This window comes from Copadichromis virginalis, linkage group LG13 (assembly GCF_057382275.1).
Source record: "Copadichromis virginalis isolate Kocher_CV1m ecotype Utaka linkage group LG13, C_Virginalis_male_GT1.1, whole genome shotgun sequence".
Classification (NCBI taxonomy): domain Eukaryota; kingdom Metazoa; phylum Chordata; class Actinopteri; order Cichliformes; family Cichlidae; genus Copadichromis; species Copadichromis virginalis.
In genome coordinates this window covers 19302783-19322847 of record NC_140630.1, presented here as the reverse complement: position 1 = coordinate 19322847, position 20065 = coordinate 19302783, and the positions used below count along the sequence as shown (strand labels likewise).

The 20065-nt window shown below is 41.0% G+C and overlaps 1 protein-coding gene across 5 annotated transcripts; it reads left to right on the top strand.

The window, feature by feature from the left end:
- Positions 1-5950: 5950 nt before the first annotated feature.
- Positions 5951-19800, top strand: ercc6 (excision repair cross-complementation group 6). Of its 5 annotated transcripts, none has more exons than XM_085477815.1 (22): positions 5951-6006; positions 6639-6844; positions 6934-7162; positions 7333-7453; positions 7571-7685; positions 8265-8976; positions 10283-10414; positions 10735-10893; positions 11798-11933; positions 12181-12351; positions 12444-12620; positions 13867-13983; positions 14425-14520; positions 15186-15404; positions 15825-15935; positions 16421-16540; positions 16798-16892; positions 17377-17522; positions 17620-18195; positions 18336-18501; positions 18633-18711; positions 18804-19800. In XM_085477815.1, the coding sequence occupies exons 2-22, from the start codon at positions 6649-6651 to the stop codon at positions 19248-19250; spliced, it is 4320 nt and encodes a 1439-aa protein (XP_085333941.1). In that variant the 5' UTR covers positions 5951-6006; positions 6639-6648; the 3' UTR covers positions 19251-19800. The 5 variants fall into 5 exon arrangements, with proteins under 5 accessions (XP_085333941.1, XP_085333940.1, XP_085333943.1 ...); XM_085477814.1 differs by having other exon boundaries at positions 5992-6058; XM_085477816.1 differs by lacking the exon at positions 5951-6006 and adding an exon at positions 6106-6357.
- The last annotated feature ends 265 nt before the right edge of the window (positions 19801-20065 follow it).

Genomic DNA, 20065 nt, shown 5'->3' with positions numbered 1-20065 from the left:
TGGAGAGAAAACTGAATGAAAAAACATTTGCACAGTTAGATGTGCAGTACGGGTGAAGTGTTTGAGTTAGATTTGAATTCACAATTATTTTTACTGTTTGTAGCTTGTCGAGCATGAGCCATAACTCAGTTTAAACATTTGGGAGGTTAACAGATCTTAGTAGTTTTAAGGTTTCCTGTTATAGGAAGTTTACATTACCGTATCAGCCTTCTTAGGTGCTCCCTGTGCACATGAGTTGACAGATAAACTGCTGTTTTTTTTTACCAGAGGCAACTGTCCACAGTACATCTATCATCAGTTTGACAACTACAAATGTATGTTTTAGCAACTTGCGAACCGAATGCTGGAAATCAGACCTCTGGAAAAGTAAAATATACTCTGGTCTGGAATTGTCTAGTCTCTGCTCAAGCTATCTTTTACATCCGTTCTACTGTATTCCCTCTGCTTGTGTTTCAGGTCAAGGTCTTGTGAGGCACTGCTGCCACTGTATATCATCATACAAGTCCTGATTTCTGTGTTGTGGTCTGCAGCTATCACTGGTTGGAGTCCTCCAAGCCGCAGCAAAGAGAAGAGTCTTGTTATCAATGGAGAGTGATGCAGAGCTAAGCCAGCTCTCGCACAGTGAAACACAAAGGCACACACACATAAACACGCAAGTACTCATACAATACGTTTTGCCCACATTGCGGTTCTGGTGGTTTCATGTGATGTGTCACCGAACCACACAGACCTCATCCTGATTCTCTCTGGTGTGGTTTGTTCCAGCTGTGTTTGAGGACTACTAAATGCACACTTCTGTGTGAACTCACACTAATGTGTTGACACAAGCTGACCTGGAAGAGGTAGGCATACAGTGTGTGTTCAAATGTGCTCAGCCTTAGCTGGAGCTTGCATGCAGGTGATTTCCTGTGCTCTCTAGGAATCACTTTAAAACCTTTTATTTGACGATTAAAACCGTTCTCCCCAGGCCTAACGTTTCTGAATTGTTCACCTCCGAAACAAATTTTTTCTCAAGATCTTTAAAAGAGTGCAGCAGTGTACATCTGTCATGTGGTTATGTGTAAATGCACACCTGCTGCTGAGTGGAATCACATCCAGATGAATTAGACATTTACAGCAGCATGGCAGTGGTCTGATGCACCCGGATGAGAGCCTAGCCCACCCCTGTAATTATTGTCAGACACACAAACAGACATGTATTAGCTGGGACAGGAGAGCACATGGGAGACATTAGCACTGCCAACACTGACACACGTGTGTAAAGCATGCTGTGGCTGGAATATACATTAATATAGACATGACGATGCTTTACTCATGTTGATTTATTTACCACTTTGAGGCTTAAGAGAACATCATAGGCCGTATGTCTGCTCAGTTGGGCCATGAAGCAGGCACTCAACAAAGAAGCACGAAGCAGGGGTTCAACTTAATGCCGCACACATCAGCAGCTGAAATTAGAGGAATTTATTATGTGTGTGTGTGCTTTTTTAGTTATCTTTAGCCGTCTTTACACATTAACTTGGGTGCTGGTTTTGGAGAGTTTGTCTGCCTGGGTGGGATGTGCAGGAGGCAGACCATGTGATGACCACTCACTGGCTGAACATACCCCAGAAGACAACCTGCAGTGTTCTCACATCGATGCAAATCGTGACAACCAGACATCACACTAACTTTGCTCCAGGGAGCTGTAAGGCTAAAGACCATTTAATGTCTAATCCAACCTCGTCAGATGTTTGCGTTCTCATATGCCCGGTGTGGGGTGATGAATAGAAGCGTTCAGGGCTGCAGTGCATTTTTACTATTGGCTTCAGGACAAGTGAGCTCGTTTGGTGCATACTTACGGTTTCCTGCACCATTCTTGCACCATTTAAGAGCTGTTTAAGAGTTTCTTTTAGGGTTACCGTTGGGTTTAATCCAAAGGTTAGTGCACTTAGTTAATGTTGTAATAACAGAGAAAACATGTAGGTGAAATGTCCTTTTTAAGTTCAGTTTTAATGCCACAGTGAGTTTGTTAGTTTCAGTTTTGCTTTTATTTTGCTTTATCAAAATTATAGGGGGATTTTTCAGGGACAAGAATTTCACAATACAAATAGAAGTGAAGGCTGTGGCGGTTGTTGACTCAAAGTCAAGTAGACTTCCCAGAATTTAAAAATAAATAAATAAATAAAAAAAATCTTTAAAAAATGGACCAAACAATGGATCACAATAGCTCATTGTGTTAATAAATTTCACAAAGACACACAACACACACACATTTTTTAGTTATAGGTATTTATAGGTATCTATGACAACTAATATTTTATATGTGAGGCAGGTATTTCTTTCTTTCTTTTAGGAACCAGAATCTGTTTATGAAGTCATATCATGAGGATGTGTCTTTCTCATAGTGACAAAAAATAAGCCATCATTACATAAATGATTGAACTGTAAGGTGTAGACATGATTTAAGGTTCAATTTTAGGTTAAGGTTAGTCAAATAGTAGTTACGGTTATAATGAATCTGCAGGAAATGAATGTAACTCAATGTAATGTCCTCTGAAGTCATGTATTTATATGCTTACATGTGTGCACTGTGACAAATGGAAGTGTGACATAGGGTAACTCTATCCCTGTGGCCTACATGTGTATGTTTATATACCCACAAATGTATTAGGTGTCAACTGAGACACGGAAATTGAACTGTATATATGTAAGAAAACATTTATTCTTGGACTACAACTCATTATTTTCACCGTCATTTACTCTGCCAATTATTTCCTTCCTCAATCAGTTAATGTTTTAGAGCATAAAATGTCAAAACAGGATGAACAGATACACATATGATCACATATTTAAGAAGGTGAAAGAGGCAAATGTTTTGAATTAAAACACTATCAAATGCAACTATCAAATAAAAGAATGTGTCAATCCATTTAGTTGTCATATATTTTGTAAATCAGATTTTCATAAATCATTCATTCATTCATTTGTTCTCCTTGTGTAAATGTGTGTATTGAGAAGAAACTAGGGTCTGTAACTATAACAGATCTCCAGTATATTCACTTGAAGAATGAAGTGGGAGGGAAACAAAATGTCCCAGAGCCATGGAATTACTCTGAGAAACCTATCTCCACCATCATGACCATTCAGAGAAGAATGAAATTATACATTAGGTTTTGTGGGGGGAAAGGACCACATGAAATTATCATATTTCAGTTTTGCTTTTTTATCTGTGTGTGTTTTTAAACACACTCACACACACAGAGAGAGAGAGAGAGAGAGAGAGAGAGAGAGAGACTTTCTCGTTTTGATATCTTAGTGAGGGTGTCTAATTGACATAACACTATCCCTAGCTGCTTACGATAACCATCAAAAATGAATACCTAACTCTAACTCTTAGCCTAAACCTAACCATAACCTAATTGTAACCCTGACACTAAAAATTTTGAGTCTGAAAATTGCCTTCAAACTCATGAGGACAGGTACTTTTGTCCTCACAAGATGTCTAAACAGGTCCACACAGCAAAAGAAAGTCTTAAAAATTAAAATCTTTCGTACGAGGCTAAAGAAAGGATCCGGTTCATCAACACAGCTAATGGACCAGTTCTTATAGAGACTGTATTCAAGCGCTACTCTACTCAAGCACTTACAGCGCTTTGTACAATATGTGCCATTCATCCATTCATACTAGCACTTTTTTCCACATCGGACTGTTTTCTATCTGGTTTTCACACTCTGATGAACACATTGGAAAGAACTCTGGGTTCATTATCTTGGTATCCAAGGATACTTTGGCAAATAGACTGGAGCAACTAGGGTTCAAACCACCAATCTTCAGATTAGCGGGTTATTCCTCTTCTACCTCCTGAGCCACAGCCACCTCACAATATCAACATAGATTAAGATCAAGATAAATCTTTGCCATCAGTTGGAAGTACGTTTTGGACGTGCATCCTTCTGTTTATTGTGATCCAGTGTTTCAGTATACAACCTATAAATTAAATTAGGAGAAAAACATCTTCTGCACACCTATGAGAACTGTTGGATTCATGAGAAGAATACTGTATAAACAAAGATAATGACCACAAGGAGTTCCCTTGATTGTCTCCCTAGCTGCCTCACCAAATTCTTGTAAAGTGATTTCATTCTCAAGAAATTCGTCTGGTCCCAGAGAGATAATAAAAGTTACCGTTACTGAAAGCGAGGAGGACTGTGTTCCAGCGACAGCAGATGAAACACAACTTCATACTGGAGCATGTATCAACATTTACAGTATTTTGACACAAAATCCATAAAAAGCAAGGACCACCCCGATTTTCACACATATAAATTCGAACCTATAACACTGCCTGTAAATCTTGCCCCCTGTGTTATTCTACTGTCAGGATGCAAAGTAGCTCAGAGCAGCAGTGTTAACAGTACTCCGCGGCACCCTGGGAGATTTGCACCCAACCCTCATACGCCTTATAAATCTACAATCTACTCTGTGCATACAAAGAAGTGGGAGTTATCACAACTACATCCATTTAAGATAAACACTTTTGCTACCTGTGAGCTTGACATGGTCTATCAGTTAAACTTAACCAGTTGAACTTTCCCTACATTATAAAGCACATAAAAGCACAGCTGTGTACTAAATATTATCTCCTCCTTCTCTTGATAAAGGCTGGCAAGTACTGGTGAAATACGTGAGCGATGGAAGGGGAAGATAGAGGTTTGCATTCCTCTCTGCAGCTCATCGTGTGAATGCATCAGTTTATTTGCCACCTATGATGATTTTTAAGCAGCTCGATAGTTTATTTAACCCTTCTTGACTCCTGTATGCGGGCCCCTTATATACACTACCCTGAGAGAAAAGAAAAAAACAAGGAAAACACTGTGGCTGTGAGCTACCTGATCACAGCTCTACACTCTGCAGGTCTTCTACTAACTAAACTACAAGGTTTTGCTGCAGCACACTTTTCTTTTAGTTCAAATCTTAATCTCTGGAGAGGTTCCCCTGAAGGTGACCCACATTTACTGGTTAAGCAAATAAAACAGGAAAATGTCTCCATTTTCCTACATTCACAAGCCAAGGGTGACAGCAATATTCATCCTTATATAGCTATGTTTGCTTACACAGATAACACTGTTTGGAAAGATTACTGACTACTGCTCATGCGCTAAAGTGCAAGACGGAGAGGAAATTTTAATTAAGCCCTTCATTTATTTTTGCATGAAAGTGGAAATAAACTTCCTCTCAGAGGTAAATACTTGGAGCTCCTCATCCATGAAGCGTAGGCTTTCCAAGACTCAGAAAAAAATCACAGACACTTGGCAAATTAGAGGAAAAACATAATATATAGTGTCTTAGTAACATGTGGGAGCCCCATGTGCCACCAGAAAAGTTTCTGTGTGACTCTACAAATCCCAAGAAATCTACTCTCCAAAGAAAATGCCCTAATTTGGTGTTTTAATTTTAGTGATAAAGAGTTCTGCCTAACATGTTTATCCAAAATCAACAATCATTGTTCGGTTAAGCCAAGGTCTGATGACTGTCGGGGTCATAGTGTATGATTCATGTTATTTTATGACGTTCTCATCACTCTGTGATCCTTTGTGCCTGTAAATGGGATCATTGTCATCCTCTGCCATTAGTGCAAAAAAGAATTTTATCACAAGATAAAGATCATAACTTCTGTGCTGATCTGCAGTGATCCTTCCCTCTAAGGAGACAAAACAAAAAATGCCTGCAAAGCAGGTAGCAGACCCACCAGATCTTCAATCTTCTCGGCATTTTCCTTTAATTTGTCACATTCTTGCATATTAATAATGACTGAAGTGTCTAAGTAGTTCCCTAAAAACGCAAAGAGTTGTTTTTGAAAATGTGGTTCACAGTTTCTCCAATGATAAGGCAAAAATAAGTGGTTTTGTGGCGCCATCTAGAGTGCAATGTTCTCTGCTGCTGCCAACCAGCAGAGGGCGCTGTTCAGCAAGTTAATCATTGAACGGATGCCTTCACTAACACCGGAAACCAGGAAGCGGCTGGTGAGCAATATGACATAAAGCGAGCCAGTGATGTTGTATAACTGCACGTTTTGTGAGTATCTCATTGTCACTGTCGCTTTGACGCTGGGCTTAATGGACCAGATTTTACTCAAACAGCGAGAAACAGTGGGTGCTGTAGTAGGAACATATCTGAACATGTTTGGTCCTTTGAACGTCCTCTGTTTGTTGAAGCTGAACAGCTGATGATGTTCGGCTCACTGTTAGCTTAGCAGGTTAGCCTAGCCACGTAAACAATAGGTTGTGAGAGACTTTAACGTTTCTTTCAGTTTTATGCCTATCCTATAACTCAGCGTCTAACCGCTAATGTGGTACCTTCTTTAATTTAAATTGGTATTATTTACATTCATTTCTTCCCATTACGAGCCTCCACATTCACATAATTAGTTTAAGACCCTTCCGTTAATCGTTATTAACCATAGATATAAGCTTGGTTTAGATTCCGATCATTACATAATACCGTTCAGAGTTAACGCAGCCTTTTTGGACGCAATAAAAAGGCGACAAGCAATAACTGTTTAGTTTTATTTCTCTATTTAAAGCAGTTCTTTAACAGCTTAGACGAGACAATGGCTTAAATGACTTGTTTGACATCTGTTTGACACTTCTGGCAGCTGCTTCACTATGCCTGTAGACGGTACAGAGGACCAGGTGCCCTCCTCTCTTTCTAGCCCGGCTAGTGCTGCCCTCACCCCGGGAGGAACGGAGGAGGATGGAGCTACAGGCGGCTCAGCAGTCTGTACTTTCCCTGAAAACAGTCAGGCCCCGGAGGCTGCTGCAGCCTATCCTGCCAATACTGGACCTGGGGAGGGCAACAGCGGTGAGCTGTGCAGCATGTTGAGAGAGGAGATGGAGAATGTCATTATATCCTTATAAAATCATTTCATGTGTTATCTTTGGTGCATTTAGCTGGGAAAAGGTCTGGAGCATTGCTGCAGATTGACCGACAGCGCATCCAAGCAGCTTCTGCCAGTTCGGGAGCTGATGAGCTCCAAGGTCTTGGTGTGGCTGTGTATGACCAGCACATACTTGAACAAGGTGTTTTGCAGCAAGTGGACGAGGCGATCCAGGAGGCCAGTCAGGCTGCTGTTAAAGCTGAAGCCGAGAAGGAGTATCAGTCTGTGTTGGATGATGTCAGGTACAGGAATTTAAAAAAACAAAACAAAAACACAAATGGTTTGTGTGTGTTGTGTTGAAGTAATCATCTTACTTTGTTGAGATGCTATAAACTAAAAAAAAATTTTATTAACAAGTAGCAAAACGTCAAGGGACTAATAAGTCTTCTGCTTTTAATCATGTGTGTTGCAGGTCTGTTACAGCATCTTTAAAACATATCAACAAGATTATTGAGCAGCTTTCTCCTTACGCAGCCTCCAGTAAAGACATCAGTAGGAAGATTGAGTCTGTCAAAAGACAGAAAGAAAATAAGGTAAAATACTACATGTGTAACGTTTTAAAATAAAGTAATCTGGTTTATATGATGATGGTGTAATAACATAATAATAATAATGGTGTGATTGTGGTGATGAAAAAACTTGTCATACAGGAGAAACAGCTGAAGAAAGTCAGAGCCAAACAGAAGCGACTTCAAGCCATTCTGGGAGGAGAGGACACTCAAAGGGTGGAATTTGAGTTTTTGGCAGAAGATGATGGAGAGGAAGGTAACGTGTTTTTGTGTACTGACTGGAAACATTAACCACTGATCAGTGGGTGGAAGCAATTTTTGTGGCAGCCAAGATGCCTAACTTGTAGCATTCACTGATTATGGTCCATATTAGGTTGATGAAGGAAATTTACTGTGCATTAATTAGAATAGCAGGGTGTCCATTTGCTTTCTGCCTTCAGCAGATTTCACTTCTGACACAGGCTTAAATAGGTGTGACAACTCTCCTCTTGTATTGTTTGTTGCTACACAAGTCTGTTTTCACACATAACAATACACATAATATGTATTTCACACCTAAAATTCAAGCTAGCAAGAAATATTTTCATGTACTGTGAAAAAGAACCCATAACTACACTTGTCCTCAGTTGTAATAAAGGTTATGCTCTCAGTATATTCCATGACTGCTCCGTGAGTTATTCGGTGCATATTTAACCTGCAGTCACATACTTCCTGCACACTAGCCGAAGTATTTCCTACATAAATAGACCCTTCTGAAGAGTTTTCCTGTAGGCATTCGTGTTGATTCTGGCAGTGAAGAAAATCTCTGAATCTGTATTTGTGTGTGTTGTACCAGAAGCGGGACCATCCACGTTGGGCAGTATGCTTATGCCATCTCAGGAGACCGAATGGGAAGAGCTTATCCGAAAAGGTCACATGACTCCTTTTGGAACCCGAATCCAACAGAAGGAGGTAAAGAAGGAGCCACGAAAACTGATGCTTGCGGAGAACTCTGCTTTTGACCAGTACCTGGCAGACCAGGCCAAGTTGGCTACTGAGAGGAAGAGAGTCCCTCTCCTTAAGAAGAAGAAAAGCTCTGGGGTTGGAACCGGTGGAGATTCAAGAGAGAAAACCAAAAGAACTGTTTCATCTTCCAAGGATAAAAAACTGCGTAAGCGTATGCGAAAGCTCCAGGTAACTGCTTTAAAGGCCCATCCTAAGGCCCGGCCCAAGGCTGAGCCACAGCTCCAAAAGCAACGGAGAAAACGTCACACTGAAGGAGAGGAGACAGACAGTGAGGGGTCAGAGTACCTCCCCAGTGATGAAGGAATAGATCCTGACCAAGAGGAGAGAGAAGCCATGGAGGAGGGCTTTGGAGATGATGATGAAGAGTATGAGTTGAAACCATACAAGAGAAAAACCGAAGGGAAAGGGAGGAAAAAAGTAAAGAAAAGTGACAGTGAGGAAGAATACCACCCTGAAAGTACAGATGAAGAGGATGATGACAAGGGAAAACCGAAAAAATACAAAGATGATGGAGATCTGGAGTATTATAGGCAGCGAATAAGGTACGATCATGCACTACTAACATTGCTCTAAACTCATGTTTAGATCTGTGGTTGGGTGCAAAGGTGTGCAGAGTTTTTACAAAACGAAAGCAGCAACTTATGCCTGCATATGCCTTGCTCAAAAACCCACCAGATTGTTCCTTTTACTTTGCATCACATTTGTAATGGCAGTGCTGTGTGCTATTGTTATTCCTTTTACTTAAGGAGGAAGCAGTTGTCTCTTTTTCTGCTGGCTCCATAGTGCAGAAAGAGAGTTAATCCCAGATGAGATTGGCAGCTGTTTCTTGACTAAGCAAATTCACTCCCTGCTCTTCTTCTCTCTCTGCTCTCACACTGGCCTAATTATCCTCCTGCACATGGTTTTATACACTCACTCACTCTAATGCTCAAATTAATGGAAGAGCAGCCCTAATGAGATTTCATATTTATAGCTGCCAAATAAATTGTGTTGGCATGTGTCCTTTTTCTACACTATAGTGACTGAATGTCAATTCCACAGCATAGACACGGCATGGACGGTGAGACTAGCTTATACGTGGAATGATATTATTAGAGCGGGCGGTATTTGTAGTTGGGTGGGAGGTGGAGTGGGGGCAGAAAAGTGTAATTAACTGAACCAATGCTTAGTCTTGACTTAATTAGAGAGTGTGGTCTCCCAGGCCTAGCTTAAGGACCAGTTTCGTGGCAGGGTGACAGGACCAGGCCCAAATGAAGATGGATTCTTATCCTCTGTACCTCACACCTTTCTGGGGAACTCGCACTACTAATTGTCTGTATCAATCTTCATTTGCTGTGCGACGACTGTGCCTCTAACTGCCCTCTCTCCTGCACTATTAAAACTGTTTTCCTTTAACATTTCCCTTTTTGCTGTAGATGTTTCACCGCTCAAGGGAAATACCTTCAACTCAAAACATTCGCTATCCTTACACCTGTGTAGACAAATGCTCAAATAACGCATGGAGTGCGAGAGGTGCAAATAGAACACCTTTCTATCCAGTCTCCACTTATCCTGTTTAGGTTTGCACTATATTCACTTGAAATGTCTGATTTAGTTTGGATCTCTTAGTTGTTTTCATTTTGCATCTGTAGCAATATACATCACTGAAAGTTTAAACAGGTTGAATTCTTCACTGTTGTTCAGGTAGTGTATTCATCTTTTTAAAAGAGGAAGCAGGTGTTTGTTCTCAGCACCCAGGCTCACTGAGCTTACCCCTTGCGGTTGTGAGCTTCTAACTAAAATAAAGAAATTCATTTTATCACATCGGTGTGCAAACACTTCATCAGTGTATATTAATTTTCTCAACAGGAGATGGAAGCGTCAGCGTCTTCGAGAAAGGGAGGAGAAGAGAGAAAGGGGTGAGGAGCTAACCGATGACAGCGATGCAGAATTTGACGAAGGCTTCAAAGTTCCTGGTTTCCTCTGGAAAAAGCTTTACAAGTAAGTTCAGTCCGAAACATTGATTATGGGAATGAGTTATGTTAAATATCCATGCATGTAGATAGAGCCACTTTTATCAAGTGATAACAAGGACTAATAAAACATTTTTCGCATAAAGATTATATGTGTACTTTGTTCTGCATCACAGTCACTGCTCTGAAAAAATAATGATTATTTCATCAGCAAGCCTTGCAAATTTATTTGTTCACTGATCTATGAGATTACTGGCAACCCTTTATGTGTGTTTATGTGGATTGTCCATGGTTGCTGTTACAGCCATGTGTTTCAAGTGTTTGCATTCATGTCAATGACCTTTTCAGGTACCAGCAGACGGGTGTGCGGTGGATGTGGGAACTCCACTGTCAGCAGGCAGGGGGCATCTTGGGGGATGAGATGGGATTGGGTAAAACCATCCAGGTCATCAGCTTTCTGGCTGGACTGAGCTACAGCAAACTGAGAACCAGAGGGTCCAACTACAGGTGTGCGCACACACACATGCGTACACACAAACTGTGTCCAGAGACTGTGTGTCTGTATGGTATGAATATTTGATTAGGGGGATTTCTACTTGAGAGTGTTCATCTGAATTATTAAACATGTTTCAATTATCAGACTCTTCACTTTTTTTATTTATTTATTTTTACTGCGGACATCAGAGAAAACACTGACACTCTGTGTGTGTGTGTGTGTGGGGGGGGGGGGGGGGGGGGGGTTGAAAGTGAGAATGCGTTAGAGTGAGTGTCTGCGTGAACCCTTAAAATGAATTTCAGGCTCATGAGGTGGGGGTAGAGCAGGTGGGTGACAACAAATCAACCGCCAAAAACATGACGGAGCGCTGCTGATAATCTGGTTTTACTTCCTCGAACAACACTCGTACATTTATTGGGTGGAGCTTCCCTAATGGTCAATACTCTGTCTACTATAGACGCCCACAAATTGATTGCTTGCAAACTCAATTATGGTCCAATATCAATAGCTTCCACTAGGCAGAGGTTCATACCAGCCCATTAGTGTATCTTTTGTGCGTGCCTGTGTGTGTGTTTGGCAAAGTTCTTGTAGATTTTCACAGTGGAGCTGAGGATATCTCCACACACTTTCTTTGATTTATTGTAAGTACAAGGCTTTGTAGTTGCATCATTCCGCTGTGCGCTGTTCCTCATCCTTGAATGCATCATATATTGTCATTGCAATCTAAGCATATATACATTATTTTACTTAATAGGGAAAAGACCTTTTATTTTACACTGTAAAAATGATGGCTGTGATTTGCTACTGAAGCCTGCTCAGGTTATCCAAAGTTTAATGAACACAGTTCCATTGTTTACCCATCTTAATCTCTGGTTTTCGATTAAACACGTGTCTGTGGTGTTTGTTTCGCTGTAGGTATGCTGGTCTGGGTCCAACAGTCATTGTGTGCCCAGCTACAGTCATGCACCAGTGGGTGAAGGAGTTTCATACCTGGTGGCCTCTTTTCCGAGTGGCAGTCTTACATGAAACTGGGTCCTTCACTAGCAACAAGGTAGCTGTTCATGAGTTTTATACAATCTTTTTTTTCCCTCTGGGGGGCACTAGAGTTCTGTTTACAGTATTAGCTCCTGACCTTACCTCCCACTCTTTCCCTCTTTTTAAAGCCACATTGATAATGATGCCCTACTTGGTACATTCTTTGAAGTATATGATACTAGACATGGTTAATAACTGCACTGGTTTATATTAAGGTTTACATATTAAGGTTTGTGTCTTTGCTTTTTTCCCCCATGTTGCAGGAAAAGCTCATTCCAGAAATAGCAGCATGTCATGGTATCCTTATCACTTCATATTCAGCTGTGAGGAACATGCAGGAAACCCTACAGCTCTACGACTGGCACTACATTATATTGGACGAGGGTCATAAGATCAGGAATCCAAATGCTGGAGTTACTGTTGCTTGCAAACAGGTATTATATACTCATGGACACATGCATCAACATAAGCAAAGTTCATGCGGTTGTAATTAATTAATAATTTTTTTAAATTTTCTCTTCTCTAGTTTCGCACTCCTCACAGATTCATCCTGTCAGGCTCACCAATGCAGAACAATTTGAAGGAGCTGTGGTCTCTGTTTGATTTTGTGTTCCCCGGCAAACTGGGGACATTGCCTGTTTTTATGGAGCAGTTCTCCGTGCCAATTACTATGGGTGGATATAGCAATGCATCTCCTGTACAGGTACACACACAAAATTGTGAAATAATAATTTATTTCAGTTCTGGTTGTGTGTCCTTTCCCTCTTTTGAAGTGGAATAATGTTATTGTAATGGTAATATCATTCCAGACAGGAGCCAGTTAATCCAACAACTCTACTATTTCTGTAACTGTATCATAAGGGTGGAGCATAAATGGGCTATGCTAATTTGAAAATACCTTCTATTCATGTATGCACAGTTTTGGAAAGCTTGATGGAAGCCATTAGGTGCAGTGCACGATAATGTAGGCCCATGCAAGAAAACTTGTGTGCATCCCCAGTGTGTGAGAGAGGGAGAGGCTAAAGTAGAAAGGCGGGGAGCTAAATTGTAGCCCTTTGTCATTAGTGTCCAATCGTTAATAACTCACTGACTGAATAGATTTAATTATTTAAGATGGCTATTGATGCTTCTTCCGCTGTCGATAATAAAAACCTTTACTAATTATTAATGTTATTAAATGGTCAGAGAGGGCAAAGCTCTGCTGCCTTATCTTCTTCTCGATATTCTCAGAGCAGCAAAACAGGCCCTGAGATGATACATAAAGTTCATGTATGTTCAACTAGATGTATGTTTTAAAAAAAACATATGTGTTTGAGGTGGGGCTTTATGAGCATGTGCATATAGGCTCTATTACTGAGGCATGCATTTGCAGCCCCATGTGAATCCACTCAACAGCTTGCGCCGAGATCACTGGATCATCTGCTGCCTTCCTCGTTTTTGTTTTTTCTTTCCTCTCCACTTTACCCCATTGAGCTCAAGATACCACCATGTTATTGTCCCCTCCAGCTTTGCCAAGGGTGTCTTTGATCCCCCCCCCCCCGTGGATCCCCAGTGAGTTAATGTTTAAAAGACTAACTGGCTTTTAGCACTGACCCTACATACAGTTTAGCAGGCCATTTGCAGTGGGGCTTCTAGTGTGGACCAAGTGTGTCTCAATCTCCCCCTCTGTTTCCACTGGAACTGGCCAGCAGCACTGATGAAAGAAGGCTGTGTCCCTCGAGACCAGCAGCACTCAGATCAATGTTGAATGGCTTGTACCGCTTAGAGGGACAGCAACATGAGGTGATGAGAGATAGCAGATGAGTGGCCAAACAACAGCCATGCCTTAGGAAACATGAGCGCTGACAGGAGTGTGTATGTGTTTGCTTTGCATGTTGACCTGAAGGTTCCTTTTGTTTTAAAGCAGTTTGTTTATCCTTAAAGGTATGATTTTTATTTATTTTTTTAAGGTCCAGACAGCATTTAAATGCGCATGTGTGCTGAGGGACACCATAAATCCTTACCTGCTCAGAAGAATGAAGGCAGACGTCAAGGCTAACCTCTCCTTACCTGACAAAAATGAACAGGTATTCATCATACTCTAAGACACTTGACCCTGCTCTAAGTATTGAACAGCGTCTAACGCCTGCATCTCTTAACAGGGGAGATGTTTATCTGATTGGATGTGACTATTATGTGCCACATCTAAGGAGTATTTGATGAATGTGCATGGCCCCTGTCAGGTGAAACCAGCTAATAAAGTCCCAGTAAAGTAAAAGAAGCAGGTATTCATTAAGGCGGCTGGTCTCTGGTCTGTCCTTGCGGCTGACGCTGGTGGACTTCTCAGTCCACTTCTGCTCATTAAGTCAGTCCCTCAGGACACCGGTGGCTTCAAAAAAAGCCGTTGCTTCCTTCTAATTTCTCTTCTCAAACACTTCACTTCATCAAGGGGCTTTAAAGTGGATGTTCACTGCTCATTATAAACTCTTACACTGCCCTCTATTGTGTGTGTTTGTGTCTGTGTGTAGGTTCTGTTTTGCAGATTGACAGCAGAGCAGCGTCAAGTGTATCAGAGCTTCTTAGATTCCAAAGAGGTCTACCAAATACTAAATGGGGACATGCAGGTGAGCCTTCATAGTTTGTGTTCTGCTTTTGTGTTTGGTTGACACACACTTTACGAGGATAAGAAAGTAGAAGACTTCCTGGAACAAGACATGCATTATTTAACCACCTAACAGAGGCATTTCCGTTTACCTCCCTCTCACAGAGACATTGTGTGGATTTTTATCAACTCTCGTACAATTAAAGATCCCCACCTTTAAGTGGAATCTGTGGAATTGAAATTATTTTTGCCATGTAAATTATGTTAAACCCCTAATAGCTTGACTTTGGTATTGTTTAAGAGGTTCAATTCGAGAAGGTTGTACAGTTGTGTTTCTCACAGTAGTGAAACCCTTGAGAGAGAAACTACCATTTATCACCACTGACCAAATGGACGTGGTTGGAGAGCTAGAGGTGACCACAGATTATGCATATACACACACGTGCGTGCTCTTACAGACGTATTCAGTGGTCACTCTCAGTCCATTAACCACCATTACTAATGCAGTGACCACTGGGCCTTCATCAGGAAAACTGGCTAAATTGTCTTTAAATAAATTATGTAACTCATTCCTGTAGATTTTTTTAAGGTGCAACACAGTAAAAATCTGTAAATTTATCAAAGTTGACATCAGTTCTGCTGACAGCGTTCATGAAGGAATCTCCTTTTTCTTTTTGTCTCATGTAGGTGTTCTCAGGTTTGATAGCTCTGCGTAAGATCTGTAACCACCCGGACCTTTTCTCAGGCGGACCCCGGATACTGAGAGGAATCCCTGAGGACCAGCTAACTGAAGAGGAACACTTTGGCTTTTGGAAGCGCTCGGGCAAGCTGATTGTTGTGGAGTCGCTGCTACGTCTCTGGTTCAGACAGGACCACAGAGTCCTGCTCTTCACTCAGTCCAGACAGGTGAGGAACACTTTCCTGAAATAATCACCAGTATTAAAGACGCATTAACAGTGGTTTGTATAAATACAAAAGATTTTTGTAAAGCCAAGATAATTCTTTCCTCCTTTACATCTTAAATTGTGGTGTCATGTGTTGCCAGCTACCTATAAGCCTGTTAAATTTAGTGTGTCTGTGAACGTGCGAGACAGAAGGAAAAAGTGAGGAAGTGAGAGAGTGTGTATATGTGATGGAGGCCCCAGCTGTTGCAGTCAATACCAATGAGATTATACCTCAGAGGGAACCTGAGACCCTCCCTGTCGGTATCTCTGTCCATGTAATATTAATCTGCTCTAATCCTTTTAGAGATAATCCAAACCTCAGCCCTTCTTTCCCCGTCTTTATCTCCTCTTTCTGCTGTCTTTATCCTCCCACTCCTTCCAGATGCTGGACATCTTGGAGGTGTTTGTAAGGGAGAATAACTACTCGTACCTGAAAATGGACGGCACGACTACAATATCTTCCCGACAGCCTCTCATCGCTCGCTACAATGAGGTAAGGATTAGTCATCTCTAATGGCTGTATGTGTTTCCAATGAAAATCCTGCCCTGAGGGACCAAATGCTTCAGTGGAATCCTTCTCACCCCGAGGTGGGGACGCTAATTGATGAAAATCTGTTGTTCAAAGTGGATGTGCTCAATTTTCTGTGTGTGGAAGATGTTGAAATATCACTTAGCATTAAAGCACTCTTTAAAACTAAAACTTTTTAAAAATGTGTTGTATCTAATACTAAATCTGATCAACATACACTGCATTTAGATAAAGCTGTTTTATCGTCTTTAAATAGGGTTTAATTTGAGAATAATTTGAGAGCAGGAGATTGTTATCTTACTTGCATTAAATTTTAACAATTTACTAATGAAATTTTTTTTTTACAGGATTATAGCCGAAAGTGATTATCAAAGAGAGTATGAAATTGCAGATTGGGTTCATTAATCACCAGTATTTTCTCTGCTTCTCTCTTTTCTTTTCTTTTTCAGGACAAATCCATTTTTATCTTCTTGTTGACCACTAAAGTCGGAGGTCTGGGAGTCAATCTGACTGGAGCCAATAGAGTCATCATTTATGACCCAGACTGGAACCCCAGTACTGACACGCAGGTTAGACAGCCACACGTAAAATAATTAAAAACATTGACTCAGTGAATTATTTCTCATGTGAGTCTTAATGTTCCTTAGAGTTGTGATTTGTCACATTAAATTGCCTACTTTTTTTTTTCTTGTTGGATGCCAGCTTTTCATGCGTTTCCAATTTCTTGTTGCCTGGTTCACCTGCTGCTCTGTAACATCGCTTTTCCTCCTTTCTCACTGAATGCTCGGTTTAATCATTTGCTCTGAATGTGTTACGCTGCTCGCAGGCTCGCGAACGGGCTTGGAGGATCGGTCAAAAGCAGCAAGTAACAATCTATAGACTGCTGACTGCTGGGACCATTGAAGAGAAAATCTACCACAGGTCAGACAGCAGTTTACTTTTCTAAGCACTTTATAAGGATAATATTCAATTGCAAAAACAAAATCCTCTGTTGGCCATTGTGTTTTCTCTCACCGAGCCTTTTTGTTTCAGTTTTCTTTCTGTTGATTTCACACATTCATGAGTATTGGCAATGACGTGACTAATTGCTTACATCACTGCTATATTAGTACTTGCACTGTCCCGGTTCTAGGTAATTGAAAAGCATTCCTGCATTATTAAATGGCCAATTGAGGACTTCTAAACTGTTGCTCTGTTTGTTTTTTTGTCTGTAAAGTGCTTTCAGAAAGCAAGTTGGAAAAACTGCAGGCATTGTGTTTTGATACCTACAGTGGTGAGGTTAACTAATGTGCTCATCCATCAGCCAAACTACTCTGTGGTGACAGGGGATCAGGACTGCATGCTGAGCTGAAATGGCAGCTTGCATTCAAGTATGTAATTCTGTATTTTATCTGCTGTAATTCAGGCAAATCTTCAAACAGTTCCTAACCAATCGAGTACTGAAGGATCCCAAACAGCGACGGTTCTTCAAGTCAAATGACATCTATGAGCTGTTTACTCTAGCTGATCCAGATGGAGGTCAGGGAACAGAGACAAGTGCTATTTTTGCAGGTCTGTTGAAACATTTCATTGTCCAGTTATTGGGTTGTTAAAATAAGCTTGAGGGATTTAATTTTATTTACTTTGGTTTATTTCTCCCTAAAAACAGGCACAGGTTCTGACATCAAAGTGCCCAAAAAACCCGAAAAGCCAAAGCCATCACACAAAGTAAATCACAGCAGCCATGCACATAAACACTCCTCAGCAACCTTCATTAATACAGGTACAGACAGCACGCACACTCCTACATTAAGGGCCGGAAGTACGTCTCCATGCAGTAAAAACTCTCAGGGTAAACAAAATGTCCCGATAGACAGTCCAAGCACCAACCAGGATGCTGTAGATATAGCGCCTGCGGGACAAAATAAAAACAGCGACTGTGATGCAGCCAAACCAGACACAAATACCTCAAACTCAGCCAGTTTTCACCAGCACAGAGACAAAAACTCTGCCCGGACCAGCCCACAGAAACACAGGGAGAAGAGGAAACACTGTGACTCGGACGACTTGAACAAACGCAAACATAAGAAACACAAGCGCTCCCGGGATGCTCGATTCGAAGGCCACCGCATCTCTCATTTGGTAAAGAAAAGAACATTTAAGAAATCCGAGAGCGAAGACAATGCAGCAGAGGACCAGAAGAAATCAGACGATTATGTCTTGGCAAAGCTGTTCAAGAAATCTGGTAGAAGTTTTTTTTGGTTGGTTTGTTTGTTTTGTACCGTCTGCAGTATCAGAAATTTTTATATACAAGATTTGCGAAACGGCAAGCTTCTTTTTCTTATTTTCAAATGTGCTGTTCTTTTCTTCCATGGTGTTTCTCAGGTATTCACAGTGTGATGCAGCATGACACCATCATAGAGTCTTCCAATCCTGACTATGTTCTTGTGGAAGCAGAAGCCAATAAGGTGGCTCAAGATGCCCTTAAAGCTCTTAAAATTTCCCGGCAGCAGTGCAGACTGCGCTTCAAAACTCCTCCTGCCCCTGCAAAGTATGTAGTCTCACACTGACACGGTGGGGTTTTTTCTTTTTCTGTTTTTTTAGAACTTCACTAATTTAATTTAAAACAAACTTATCATTTTCTCAAATGTATTTAAGGCATTCTCTTGTTTGCCTTCTCAGGAAACGCTTTGGACAAAAGAAGAATTCTCTCTTAGCTACACCTTCTGTTCAGTCTGTTCCCACTTCAACCAAATGCAAGGTAATGGCCAGGTTCTCATTAAAAGATGTTACTCTGTGTTTTTTCATTTCTGATGCCATTTTTGGGTGTATTCATTGATTTCTTTTGTTTAGGATGCTGCTATTATAAAGAAGTCTGTGTCAAAGAAACCAGGTTCGGGAGCTCATTTTAGCGGGGAGGGTGCAGAAAGTGACTTGAATTCCACCCCGCTGTCATCCTCCTCTCTGCTGGCCCGGATGAAGGCCCGTAATCACCTCAGCATGCCCTCCAGGGGAGAAGAACCAGAAGAGGAGGAGGAGGATGCCTCGGGAGCTGCAGGGAGTCTTCCTGCTGCTCCGCCCACTGAGCACGATGAGCTGTTGGTGGATCTGCGCAACTTTGTAGCCTTCCAGGCGAGTGTGGACGGACAAGCCACCACCCAGGAAGTGCTCGAGTATTTCAAACCGAGACTGACCCAGGAACAGGCTCCTGTCTTCAGAGAACTACTCAGGAGTATCTGTGACTTTCATAGGACCTCTGGTCAGGAGGGCATCTGGAGACTCAAAGAGAGCTTTCGCTGAGGGAAGAACATTTAAACACCCCTTCAAGCTCAAGCTTACAGTTGTTGTCTTGCAACCTTCTTGTTGCTTGCGTTCAGGAAAGACATTTTGCCGTACAGTCTTGGGTTACCTAATGAAATCATAATTAGTTAAGCAAGTCTTGAAGGTAGTTTCTGTGATTGAGTTTGGCAGTTGTTCTGTTCTTTTTTTCATTGTTGCTTGTACCTGGTAATACTTGAATTCATTTATTTTGATTTGACTAAAACGGTGTAATATCATTCAGATATGCGTTTACTCTCAAACTTTGTTCTTAAAAACCTCAGCGATGTCAGATTATACCAACTTTCTGTTAAGTTTAAGAATAGGGTGCCATTTTATACCTCACTAAAGGTTTTTGTAGATTTTATAATAAACTTTCTTGTACACTGTAGGGGTTTTTGGTCACTTCAAAACAAATTAATATTGCCTCTCCGTTGTTTGCAGGCATTTTAAAAACGGTGTTTTATATTAAAAAAATAAATGCAATTCCATATCTTGCATGTACTGTATGCAATAAATCTGATGGCTGCTTTTCTGGCTTTGTTATTTCAAAAATACACAGATGTAAAGGAAGATTTATGATTATGAATATATGCCAAACTATTTGCAGGTTACAAAAGACATGTGGGACAGTTTTGAATCAAGAACACAGGTAAATGTGAGGACATTAAAATAACAAGATAACTCAAAATTGGACTGAAAAGCTGACATACCTTTTATTTAACTGTGGTGCTGACCAGGGTCCTGAAATAGTCGACGGCTTATGCAAAATCTGCAAAACCTGAACTAGTTAAAGT